General features: G+C 53.9%; 2 protein-coding genes across 2 annotated transcripts; both read left to right on the top strand.

Annotated features, from left to right (window-relative positions):
* Nucleotides 1-3,156: 3,156 nt before the first annotated feature.
* TRIREDRAFT_79498 (uncharacterized protein) lies at nucleotides 3,157-5,284 on the top strand (the record flags this gene model as incomplete). The annotated part of the gene is made up of 3 exons (XM_006966802.1): nucleotides 3,157-3,269; nucleotides 3,348-4,831; nucleotides 4,905-5,284. The coding sequence occupies 3 exons, from the start codon at nucleotides 3,157-3,159 to the stop codon at nucleotides 4,979-4,981; spliced, it is 1,674 nt and encodes a 557-aa protein (XP_006966864.1). The 3' UTR covers nucleotides 4,982-5,284.
* Nucleotides 5,285-8,686: 3,402 nt separating this feature from the next.
* On the top strand, nucleotides 8,687-11,392 carry TRIREDRAFT_79495 (Isopropylmalate/homocitrate/citramalate synthase). Its single transcript, XM_006966801.1, has 9 exons — nucleotides 8,687-8,808; nucleotides 8,896-8,932; nucleotides 8,989-9,053; nucleotides 9,119-9,161; nucleotides 9,255-9,854; nucleotides 9,917-9,941; nucleotides 9,993-10,056; nucleotides 10,114-11,011; nucleotides 11,088-11,392. Exons 1-9 carry the CDS (start codon nucleotides 8,801-8,803, stop codon nucleotides 11,196-11,198), a joined length of 1,851 nt encoding a protein of 616 aa, XP_006966863.1. The 5' UTR covers nucleotides 8,687-8,800; the 3' UTR covers nucleotides 11,199-11,392.
* The last annotated feature ends 1,330 nt before the right edge of the window (nucleotides 11,393-12,722 follow it).

Raw genomic sequence — 12,722 nt, 5'->3', positions numbered from 1 at the left:
AGCACTTGCCAGAGACGGGCATCAGTGGCTTGTCCTAAACCCATCTAATGTGCGGGCATGCTCGTCGTCGCCAAAAGGAAGCCGTTTTCACGCGGCGCCGATGCTGCCCTGATCGTCCTCGAATCGACAGGCGTTCCTACTCGAACGGTATCAGCGTTGTGGGACCGGCTGGGGGACCGGTTGGGAGCAGTTGGACCAGTTGCAGATTTGAGGGTGATGCAGGAGCCTGTCCAAATTGACGTCGAATCAACTTCAACGAGCACCGGGCCGTGTTTTGCTTTGTGCCGCACGACGACGTGACGCTTCTCGTCCTTCCATTCTCTTACACGCTATATCGTCCTCTGTGTAGTTCGTATTCGGGTTTCCAATCAGGAGCAGGGCTTCTTGGGTCGGCGCAGGCAGTCGTAGCAATTCGCAGCATTCTGGCGGTCGAGACACTCAGAAAGAAGGTCGGCGGTCCAAGTTTCGCAAAACAGAGAAGCAGATTTCATCAAGAATATGCGAAGGGCCTCATTTTATATCCAAACTGCTGGATCCCGCCACGTGAAGAATTGGAGTTTCGTCAACGCAAAAATCGTACGATTCTTTCATCATAGCATGAATGTTTCCTTCAGATGTCTCGATACCACCTACGTCCGCCAATGCAAACAGCCGCCTCTGGTATTATCGACCAGGCCTTGCAGGGGACCAAAACAGTATCAGCAAAGGGGCTCTCAAACGCTCGGGTGGATGGGGCCGCAGCAGAGAAACCTACAGGGTCCAATGAGGACAAGTCCGAAGCGAAGCCATGCCCAAAACTTGTTCGTTCAGGTTCCGTGCGCGAAAGTGGCAGGGTGTCCTTCTATCACGACCGCTAACGTTTGAGGTTGCTATTGCTGCTCGTTTCAGTTGAAAGGTAATATTACTACTACTGGGTAGTCATAGTCTTTGTAATGACGGGCCTCTCCAACAAAGCGAGACGAACAGCAAGAATAGGAAACGAGGCGGAATTCGGCTAGAAGCTGCCGTCAGTAGCCAGCTATAGTTAATACTACCGTATGTTGGACCACACAGATGAAAGATGTCCAGTAATACCAGCATCGTGGTTGGAACCTGATGGGGCAGGGGGGCCGGGATACCGGGAGCCGCCAACCTGGGACACACCAAATATTCAGATGCGGGCACATTTTGAATCTGTGCCTGTTGGAAGGATCTTGACAGGCAGATGAAGGAACGGCTAGATTGATCTGTAATACTCTCTACCAACTGAGGAAGCCAGCCTCCAACGATCCTCGAGATCCTGCCCGTGTCATATCGTCAAACAGCAAAAAGTCTGGAGTCCTTTCACCAAATCAAGCTTATTTCGGATGGACGGCCTTGGCGAGAAACCCCTCGACTGATAAAGCGGCACTGCCGTTACAGCATCGACGCATGGTTCGATTTGACAGCTCCCGTCATCCGTCCAACAGCTGATTCCTCCAGAAACGCTGTTTGATGTTTGGCCAGGACAGCAGATCGAGTGCTGCGAAAGCGACCAGCCAGCCTCGTGGCACCTCCCTTCAAGCACAGAGGCTTGCACACACAGACGAGACAGGGGTTGCGGGAGCCTTTTAGCAGTCCGTCACCGTGCAGCTTGGCTCAGGGGACACAAAATCGAATCCATCCATCTCTTGTTGGCCAGCCATCTGGCGTTTTAAGCGCCGAGCCCAGGGCCCGTTGCCTCATTGGGTCTGGCATCGCGCCTTGCAGGACCCTGGCGCTCTGCAGCAGACCAGTCACAGCGCATCCGGGGCCTCCACGACAGATGCGAGGACACAGATGGGCGGCGGCTTCGATGTGATGGCTGATGTTCTCGACGGCTCGTCCAGCTATTTATGGGACAACCAGCAGCAGCTGGAGGCATCGCAGTGTCCCAGGAGCGGGGGAAGCTGGATGGCGGGCAACTAAAGCCTGCAGGTGACGTGAAGTCAGCGTCCAATCCAGGTACATGGACAGCTCGGGCATCGTTTGTGGTGTTCATGTTTCTTTGACCGACCTACTACAATCCTGACCTGATCCATCAATACCTAGTACCTACTCGTGGGTACTTGTACCACCGGGGCTGCCCTTTTCTGTCCTGCTTCTTCCACCTCCTCCGCCTCTTGCGGCATCTGCAATCTCCAGAGCATCCTCTCCGTCAGATTGCCCGGGCACTTCTGTCGAAACATTGCAGCCCGGCGCCCCGTCGAAACAGCAGAAAAGGCTCGTCTCGACCCCTCAAACACACACGCCCCCAGCAGCCACTCCCCTGAGCGCCGCCCCAAAGAACCCCCCTGAACCAGCGCCCGAAACGCCGCTACAGCAGCCCCTCGGCCAGCTCTCTCACACTCGCCGTCGCACAATCCGCACGACAGTCTCACTTTTGCGCCGTGATTCTTCGCTGTCGGCTCTTTTCACCCCCCAATCTCTGCAGCTGCTGGCCGCTCGTCCCCGGCCTGGCGTTTGCTGCAGCGTTGGAGGCTCCCGGCCCGCAAACCCTCGCTGCAGCGTTAGGCGGATCGCTTCGCTGCTACAGGGGGTCCAGGTAGCCCTGAGTTTCAAGCTACAGGGAAGCTCTGCATCCGAACAGCCTGGCTCGGAAACCTTGGAACATTCAAGGAAAGAACCTGGAGCCGTCCATTCAGTCCGGATCAATCCACCCTCCGCCACCAGCCGCCGTCTTTTATCACCGCCTGGCTCCCAGATTCTTGGCTTCTTCTCCTCCCTCCTCCCCTCAGCTGTCGTCAGGCGGGCCGAAAATTAGCAGCCGTTTTCTTCTTCCTTTCTTTTCTACGGACGTCCCGTTGGGCCTTATCCTTCAATCCTCTGCTGGCTCAGGTCACTCTTTTTGATTGTACTTTCTTAATCACCACCTTCGTTCCCCAGCGACTCCGATTTTGGCTCCGTCGTTTCTCACTCTTCTTCCTTGAACGTACAACCCGAGGTGGACCCAAAATCGACGTATAAGAGTTTGAGGCTTGGCGATTTTGGAAAAGTAAACAGAAGGACATCTTGTCTCGGAGCCAGAGGATCGCTTGCATCGGGTAATCTCACGGGTATTTCGTCTTAATATTTCAGCACTGTCGCGGGCGACATCTTAATTCCAGGGCTTCAACTATCAAGAGGAGGGATTCCGAAAACCGAAACCACCAACCCAAGATGGCCGGCCAACTTGGATACGGTGAACTGATCCGCAAGCAGTTCACCGCCCAAAAGCTCTTCTTCCACTTTATCTTTTGGACATTTCATTTTGGCATCTTTGCCTATGGATGGTGAGTTCATACACGTCCCGAACAGCTCCGCTTCGGCTTGAGATAGGAAATGCAGTCCGAATACTAACATGTCGCCAGGTGGAAACAGGCTGTCGATCCAAGGCTGGCGGGTCTGAACACACTCAAGTATTCAGTATGGATCTCTCGAGGCGCCGGTCTGGTGCTCAGCGTCGATTGCATGCTCATCCTGCTGCCCGTCTGCCGAACCATTATGCGCTGGATCCGGCCCAAGATCCGCTTCCTGCCCCTCGATGAGAACCTGTGGATGCATCGTCAGCTTGCCTACTCGATGCTCTTCTTCGCCATCTGCCACACGGCCGCCCACTATGTCAACTTCTACAACGTCGAGAAGAAGCAGCTCCGCCCCGTCACCGCCCTGCAGATTCACTACGCGCAGCCTGGCGGCATCACCGGCCACGTGATGCTCCTTTGCATGCTGCTCATGTATACCACTGCTCATGCCCGAATCCGTCAGCAATCCTTCGAGACCTTCTGGTACACGCATCATCTGTTCATCCCCTTCTTCCTCGCGCTCTACACCCACACCGTCGGCTGCTTCGTCCGCGACACCGCCGATGGCTTCTCGCCTTTCGCAGGTGAGCAGTTCTGGACACACTGCATTGGTTACCTGGGATGGCGATGGGAGCTCTTCACAGGAGGCTTCTACCTGATTGAGCGTCTGTATCGTGAGGTTCGTGCTCGCCGCGAGACCAAGATCACTCGTGTCATCCGCCACCCGTACGACGTCGTCGAGATCCAGTTCAACAAGCCCTCTTTCAAGTACAAGGCTGGCCAGTGGTTGTTCCTCCAGGTGCCGTCCATCTCAAAGTACCAGTGGCACCCCTTCACTATCACGTCTTGCCCCTTTGACCCCTATGTCTCCGTTCACGTCCGTCAGGTTGGTGACTTTACCAAGCAGCTTGGTGACGCTCTTGGTGCTGGTGCCGCCCAAGCCAAGTTTTACGACGGCGTCGACCCTATGGGCATGTACGAAGTTGCTCTGCAGAACGGCCAGCAGATGCCTGCTCTGCGTATTGATGGCCCCTATGGAGCTCCGGCCGAAGACGTTTTTGAGAACGAAATTGCTGTCCTCATCGGAACTGGTATCGGCGTCACTCCCTGGGCGTCTATCCTGAAGAACATCTGGCATCTCCGCAACTCTCCCAACCCTCCTACCCGTCTTCGCCGTGTTGAGTTTATCTGGGTGTGCAAGGATACTGGCTCTTTTGAATGGTTCCAGACGCTTCTGTCATCTCTGGAGGAGCAGTCCAATGAGGCTGCTCGTGTTCCTGGCAGCTCTGGCGTGGAATTCCTCAAGATCCACACCTATCTGACCCAGAGGCTGGACATGGACACTGCGCAGAACATTGTTCTGAACAGTGTCGGTGCCGATATGGATCCCCTTACTGAACTCAAGTCACGGACCCAGTTTGGCCGACCCAACTTCTCCCGCCTGTTCAGGACTATGCGTGATGGTATTCTGGACAGGACATATCTCGGCGGTTTGGAGGGAAGCATGAAAACCACCGTCGGTGTCTACTTCTGCGGTCCTTCTGTTGCAGGTAAGCTTTCAGCGTCTCTTTAACATACTTCTTTTGAAGAATATTCTTGCTAATACGTCCTCTTTCTCTCTAGCTCGTGACATCAAGACCGCCTGCAAGGCTGCTACGGCGCGCGAAGTCGAGTTCCGCTTCTGGAAAGAGCACTTTTGATTTCCAAAGCTACAGAAACATTACCGAATTTTTCTCTATATACCAGACAATATCAGATTTCTTTTTTGTTCTTCCCCGTTTCATATTTCAAAGGATTGACACCAAGTAAGATGGTACGTGTGAACCTCGTAGGTTTCGAGTCAATGGAGCGCAAAGGGCCGCTTTTCGGTCACCGGTAGCAAGGGGGAAAGCAGCGGCATGGCATTGCGAACGGCCAGTTGAAGATTTGTTGGAAATTAAAGACATGTGTTCTCATGACGAATTGCTTTTAATACCAGGGCCTCAAACTCAAAGGCTGACTTTATGCCTCTCAATGTTCCATCGTTATGATCCGTGTTCAATGTGTGCACAAGTCTTTCATATAACAATGCGCTGAACGGACTACACAACAATGAACATGCGCACTTGGTCGTAGAAGAGTATATTGTTTCACAAGTCAAGGCATTTGTTTGTGGCAGTCATTGTTCTCAGCAACCTACTTACTTACCAACAGAATCTAGGCATGTATCACATAAGAAGATGCAGGATTGACCGCTAGTCTGACATGTCACCAAGCATGGCCACATGTATAAGAGCCTCCGTCTGCATCTAAACACCCTTTTCTCTGCTCATTCGTCATAGCCGTACAGTCTCAAGCTGGATTTGAGCCAAGAAAAAAAAAAAGATATCGATCCGTGATGCTGTCCAGCGAAAGATCCAAACGACAGAACAGCAGTCTCTGTGCAAAGATGTCTTGCCAACTCAAAGCCAGTCCCCCTACCCAGCGCAGACTCCCCTTCTCCTCGCTCCTAGAAAGCATCTCCGACGAAAGTCATGAGAAGGCATTCGCAATGCTTCATGCCGAAATCACAGAGTTCATCAAGAACGGCATCGGCAAAAGAGTCGCCAGCACAAGCAGATCTCTCTGGAAGCTGAAGCACTCTGAAGAGTTCCTCAGCCTGGCGACCATGGTCGCTCGACCGGGCGCTGACGGGGACTGGGAGAAGCTGCTTAGGTCGCGATCGTATCGATGTGCTCTTCTGACGGGCGTGGTGATGATGCTTCTTGAGAAGCACGTCTTTTCGGATCTCTTGTTTGGGGCTGGGGAGGAGCAGGCGGAGGTGCTGCGGATGGAGGACAGTTCCATGATCAGCGTTGAAGGTGAGCAATGTCGTCAACTGGGGAATGCCCAGTTCGTTCCGAGATCCTTCTGTCCGTGAACAATTTGCTAACAATTGGTGCACCAAAAACTTACAGGCTTCAGACGCACAGCCCTTCGCGCAGACACCAACAGAGTCTATCTCGAAGCAACAGGTGGCACGCCTCCTCTCTTCTGGAAACGCGTAGACAACATCACCGCTCAAATCACGGGACTCTTGACACCTCTTTCCGCAGCCGTCGGGGGAGAAGTCGCGTCACCATCATCCTATCAAGTCCTGCACGACATTGTTGCACTCGCAGGATGGCTCAACATCGCGATGCGACTCTCTCCCAAGGTTACCACGTTCGAATGGGTTCAGCCCGGCGAAGCATATCGACACAGCTTTCTCTCTATTGGCGAAGACAAACAGACCAGCACGAGCTCAACGGAGAGCCATCGAGTCCGCGCTCGCGTCATGATCTCCACGACACCCAAGATCACGCGACATGTGCGCTCCAGCAAGGGCTTCTTCGGAGGCATGGAGACGTACGAAGTAATGAAGCCGCATGTGTTCACGTACACGGGGCAGTTTAGGGACTGGGAGGACAGCGTTGGTGTTACGCTGCAGAGTCACGTCCGCAGCGGGCTGGTCTCGTCTTCGATTCGGCTTTTGGCGCTGCTGGTGAATGCTGTGCGACTGCTGGCGTTGATTTGTCTCGTGGGCGTGCTGGGGCTGATGATGTTTGGGGCCTGGAGTTGCGTGCCTGGGGCGTATCGCGAGATGATGCTTTTGCCGATTCGCTTGTCTTTTCGGGGCTTGAAGTGGTGGCTGGGTGTGATTCTTCAGCAAAGCGAGGTCAGTACGCGGTATAATGTTGTGAATACGGGTTGGTCGTGGACAGGATAAGGGGCCTGTAGGTGTCCGGGTATCATTGTTTCATGTTCCATTGTCTCTTAGCAGCGTGGACTAGGTAGGTAGACGCGAGTGTAGGTAGGAGGATGATACGGTAGGTGGCGTTTGGTGTGTGGGATATCTTGGTGAGCAAACGCTGGTCATGGTTTAACCGGGAGCATGGAGTTTCTGTACGCCTTTCAGGCGATTTAGAGTTGAAACAAGGCATTTTGTATTGATTGGCTTAAATCGTATCTACCTACCTACTGAGCAGCTTCATCGACCAAGTGCCCAATCTTCAAGGCGTTCAGTGTGACAAGATCATTGAAGTCAAGGCTTATACCTAAGGGAGTCATCTCACAGGCTCTACCACCCTGAGTATTACCTACCTCTGCCGCGGAAGATTCTTGACGGTCCCATAATTTGTTCAAGTTCGCATCCGAACATGTGAACTTATTTCTGTTAGTCATTTCGTCTTTCACTTCCCTCGCGACGTTGACTGGACCCGAGTTTCGAAGATGGAGTGCAGGGTAGGCTGGGATAGAACATGGTTGAGGACGCAGTGGCAGTCTGTGCCTTGATTAGGTAATCCGCCTGCATCTTGGGGTACGTGCAGTAATACGTGACAATAAGGTACACTCCTTCTACGCTCTTCGATGGCTTCCTTCAGGACAGTCATCAGATATCAATTGTGAGGTCTCAGCCACAAAGTCGACAGCTACATCGCGGGATGTGTTACGTGAGATGGCCATGTATTACTGATGTGAAAAGTATGGCCCGTTGCGTGCCATTACCGGCGTCATTCTTCACCCCGCTGGTAGCTTTCGAGTTGTCCACATATATACCTACCTACTCTTGAGCTCCAACCAATATCATTATATTAGGCACCGTCTATCTAGATACTGATGGTATGCAGATTCTGCCCTGGATTATAGGTTCAACTATTAGTTTGACAAGCCGTCACAGACCATATCACATCATTATTAGAGACGAGGCTTGATCTAGAGACGGCGGTGGCACGCCGCCTTACTGTCTCACCCAATCGTCTTGACAAGCGTGACATCCTCTAAGCTTCAATTAGTTACGACCCCACCATTCCAGTTCAATCATTATCAACCGTGCACAATAATTTGCCGTAGTATCAGACGAGTTTGTTTGTTCGTTCAGGTCTAGTGTCTTGCGTACATATAGTACATAGTAGTAAGACCATCTATTTATTACCTACCCAGACAGCCACGATTCCAGCGTCATGTCGAGTACCCCCTGCGAAGCACCACTTAATACCTCGTCCACAATCGGAGACAAAAGCTTGGCAACTGTCATACTAATGCTTCACAGGTCTTGAACACAAAAAGTCGCCTTTTGCCATAAGGTAATAATAACAACGAGGCATTACTAAGTAACATCTCGAGGTCCGGCTGCCGGTCCGGCCTTGAGTCTCGGGCGTCCGTGTTCGGAGGCGTCAAGAAGTTGGAGTGGGCCCCCAGCGCTCGACCCCACGAATAGGGCGCTTGCATTTGGAGATGCTGCGATTGGATAGTTCGCACGGCGCCCGTCATTGCCATGCAGCCCATCGACGTCGTTTGTGTGACTCAAAACTTTTTTTCGACTGCTGCCGCTCGAAGCCTCTTGCTTCTTTTTATTCATCGTCCATCTTCTGCTTCTCCCTCGTGGTCCTGTGGGAGATACATCGCCCCTGCTCTGTCGCAATTGGGAACGGCAGCTCGACCTGATCTCTCGCACCTGTTATTGCCACCCCGCACCAACTGGGTCGTGCCAACGAGGCAGACGACATCCCGCCGCTAAGATGCCCATGTATGACTGAATCTCGCGCTCTTCATGCCTCGATCGCGCAATTCGAACAATTGGAGGCTAACCAACGGCCTCGTGCCTCGTCTGCAGCCTCAAGGAGCCGTGGAAGAAGTACAAGCCCTTCAAGGCAAGCTTCACGTCTCTGCGCTCTCAGCTTTGACCCTCTTGACTAACCTGATCTAGCCGCTGCATCTGCCAAACCGACAATGGCCTGACAAGGTCATCGAGAAGGCCCCTCGCTGGCTGTCGTATGTCGACCGATATATATCTTTCAGAATTCCACCGTATGAGGCTTTGCTAACAGTTCGCCAAGCTCTTGTCTGCGTGATGGCAACCAGAGTCTGCCTGATCCGATGGTACGTTTCCTCCCAGTAGCTTCTGTTACAAGAGCCGGCATCCCTCCCTGTGTGTGTTGTCTTGGAACTGACATGTGCTGGTTCGATCAACAGAACGGCGAGGAAAAATGGCGCTACTTCAAGATGCTGTGCGCCCTCGGCTACAAGGAGATTGAGGTTTCTTTCCCCTCTGCGTCCCAGATCGACTTCGACTTCACCCGCCGCCTGATCGAGACCCCAGGAGCCGTGCCGGACGATGTCTTCCTGCAGGTTCTCTCCCCGTGCCGACCCGACCTCATCCGCAGGACTGTAGAGTCAGTCCGCGGCGCGAAGAACGCCATCATCCACATCTACCTCGCGACGAGCGAGTGCTTCCGGCAAGTCGTCTTCGGCTATACGGAGGAGCAGACCCTGGAGCTTGCCGTGGAGTGCACCAAGCTGGTCAGGTCTCTGACCAAGGACGACCCAACAACTGCTGGAACCAACTGGCAGTTTGAATTCTCTCCCGAATGCTTCTCCGACACAGACCCTGACTATGCCCTGAGAGTGTGCCGCGCTGTGAAAGCCGCTTGGGGCCCCAATGGCGCAGCTGGGGACCAGATCATCTTCAACCTGCCTGCTACGGTCGAGCTGTCAACGCCAAACATCTACGCTGATTTGGTGGAGTACTTCAGTACCAACATCGGAGACAGAGAGAGCGTGTGCGTGTCTCTGGTATGTGAAACCTTCTTTGTCTCTAATTTCCATGTCTCAGTCATGCTAACAGTTCTTGGTAGCACCCTCACAACGACCGTGGATGCAGTAAGTTGAGCCAACCATGGCGTCGCGGATGCGGTGACTGACGGGTTACAGGTGTCGCAGCAGCAGAACTGGGCCAGATGGCGGGAGCTGACCGAGTAGAGGGCTGCTTGTTTGGGTCCGTATATCCCCATATCTTTGAGTAATCTCCGAGACACCACTGACCCTCTTATAGCAATGGAGAGAGAACGGGCAATGTCGATCTCGTCACCTTGGCCCTCAACCTTTACACGCAGGGCGTGAGCCCACATATCGACTTTTCCGATATGAACTCAGTGATTGAGGTTGTGGAATCCTGCACCAAGATTCCCGTCCACCCGCGTGCTCCCTACGGCGGCAGTCTGGTGTGTGCGGCCTTCTCGGGCAGCCATCAAGATGCCATCAAGAAGGGTTTCCAGAACCGCGCTCGCCTTGGTCTCTCCAACGAGGACCCATGGGCCGGCATGCCCTACTTGCCCCTGGATCCCCAGGATATTGGCCGCAATTACGAGGCCATCATCCGCGTCAATTCGCAGTCCGGCAAAGGTGGAAGCGCCTTTATCCTGCACTCGAAGCTGCAGCTCGACCTCCCTCGCGGCCTCCAGGTTGCCTTCTCCAAGGTTGTTCAGCGCCGCGCCGAGGAGCTTGGACGCGAGCTGCTGGCCAACGAGATTACGGATCTCTTCGAGGAAACCTACTTCCTCCGCGAAAACCCTCGCCTGAGCCTGGTCGATTACAGCATCAGCCCAGACCGAACACAGTCTCCCATGCCCGCCGCAAATGGCAGAACCCAGGACACAAAGAGCATGATCCGTATCTTCGAGGGCGTTATCCTGCTGGACGGTGTCGAATACAAATTGCGTGGCCGGGGCAATGGTCCCATCTCTAGCATGGCGGCCTCGCTGAAGGAAGTCGGCATCGATCTTGATGTTCACGACTACAAGGAACACGCCATTGGAGAGGGTCGTGGTGTGAAGGCGGCTTCCTACTTGGAGTGCAAGCCCACGGGCAGCAAACAGACGGTCTGGGGCGTTGGCATTCACGAAGATGTGGTGTACAGCTCGCTCCTGGCCATGCTCAGTGCGGCAAGCAACGTAAGTTCTCACATGCATCGATGGTAGTAGTACCTTGTGAGTTGATGGCTGACGACGGTGCTTTTCGCATTTACAGTTCTTGACCAGCAGACCCACCAGCCCTCTGCTGAAGCCTGTTGCAAATCCCCCCTCACAGGAGACGCCTAATATCGTCTCCGTTCTGGAGGAAAAGGCAAATGGTGTTTAGGGTGCTGAAACTCAAAGCAGAGGCATTGGTTATTCCCCCTTCGTATATCTAAAAGTTCTTCGTTGCATCACCCCAAGCAGATCAACTGGCATGGGGCAGTTTTCCTTCATTTCAGAGAAGTGGACGACGAACATGACTTATCATGCGTAGCTCAGGGCTGCGTACAGATAGTAAGAAGTTCCACACGGATACAGAGACACAACATGCAGGAGATTGGGCGTCATCCTTGTTCCACACGTTTTCTACCTAGGTAGCTGTAACAACAAGATTTACAACCAGAGCCCGAAGCTGTTCCTTGGTGATGGTCAGGCCCGTTCAAGCCCGTTCAAGCCCGTCCAAACCCACCGGCAGGTGGCTAAACGGTGGCTGGTGGCTGACGCCCGCGGCTTAATCAGAGGTGGGAGCTACTTAGCAGTCAGACAAAGCCGAGATGGCGTCGAACGGCTCATGGCTATTGTGGGGACGCAGCTCCTGTTCGGCCCAGCCCGCAGGTGCTAAAACTGAATGGATGGCTGGGAGAGAAGAAGTCGAGAACCATAAGGTGACGACAATACCAAGAAGTCGGTGTATCGTAGATACTCAATGGCCAGATGAAATGCGTGTAAATGATTACATACTTCCGTACCTTAGGCTGTGGTGCAATGTCGCCAGGCACCGGCGCTGGGAAGCAGATTCGCGGCGCACCTCGCACCACCACTAGGTCAACACCAGCCTCATCGAACCTGTACTCCTCCATTATTATTACTCCATACTCCAGCTCCAACAGAACCAGGAATCCATCCTCCTGCCGCTCTGCTCAAAGTACTTGCAGTAGCCCCTCGACTCATCCAGCACGCTCAGCTCCGCCCCGTTGCACTCCCCGGCTCCTCAGCCGCAGCACATGCGCGGCCTCTCTCGCGCGGTGCCTTGCATCGTACCGCTGCTCGAGCATCAAAACCTCCAGCCACCCAATATTATCGCTCGCCGGCCGCTCGCCTCCACTGCCTCCCCCCCGGTCGCTCCTCCACCTCGACCTGCAGCTCCCGACCGCCTCTTTCGCCCGATCGCAGGCCCTGCGCTGATTCGTCCCACCGCTCGCTCAATTGGGCTCCAATCGCAGCTTGGACTTGGGGCCTTTTCAGTCACGGCATCATTCAGCCCAAGGCCGGTCGAGCAGAGGCAGCTTCGCAAACCCCCCCGGTTCGGTTCGTTTTGCGGACGAGGCCCTTTTGAGCACTTGGAGCTTCTGCCAGTTACCTAACCGGCGGAAATATTTTCTTTCCTACTCTGCTCTCTTCCCTTGTCCCGACGGTTCTGTTCAGACGAAGTAATAGCACCAGCAACGACAGCATCTGCCCGCACTTGGTAGGCTGCGCGCTTCTGCATTGCCTTGGAGAACAGAGGTTGACAGCTGCAGGAGCCCCCAGCAGCTGACCGGAGGCAATCTCCCCCCGTACATCTCCGCCCTACTTCTCACGCCTTTCGGCCTTCTTTTGGGCAATCGAGTTTCGATAATACCTTTCTTGGGAGCTCCCATCACGGAAT

Source organism: Trichoderma reesei (genome assembly GCF_000167675.1).
Source record: "Trichoderma reesei QM6a unplaced genomic scaffold TRIREscaffold_14, whole genome shotgun sequence".
NCBI lineage: Eukaryota > Fungi > Ascomycota > Sordariomycetes > Hypocreales > Hypocreaceae > Trichoderma > Trichoderma reesei.
Note: the sequence above shows the minus strand (reverse complement) of the source record. Positions and strands in the feature narration are given on the sequence as shown.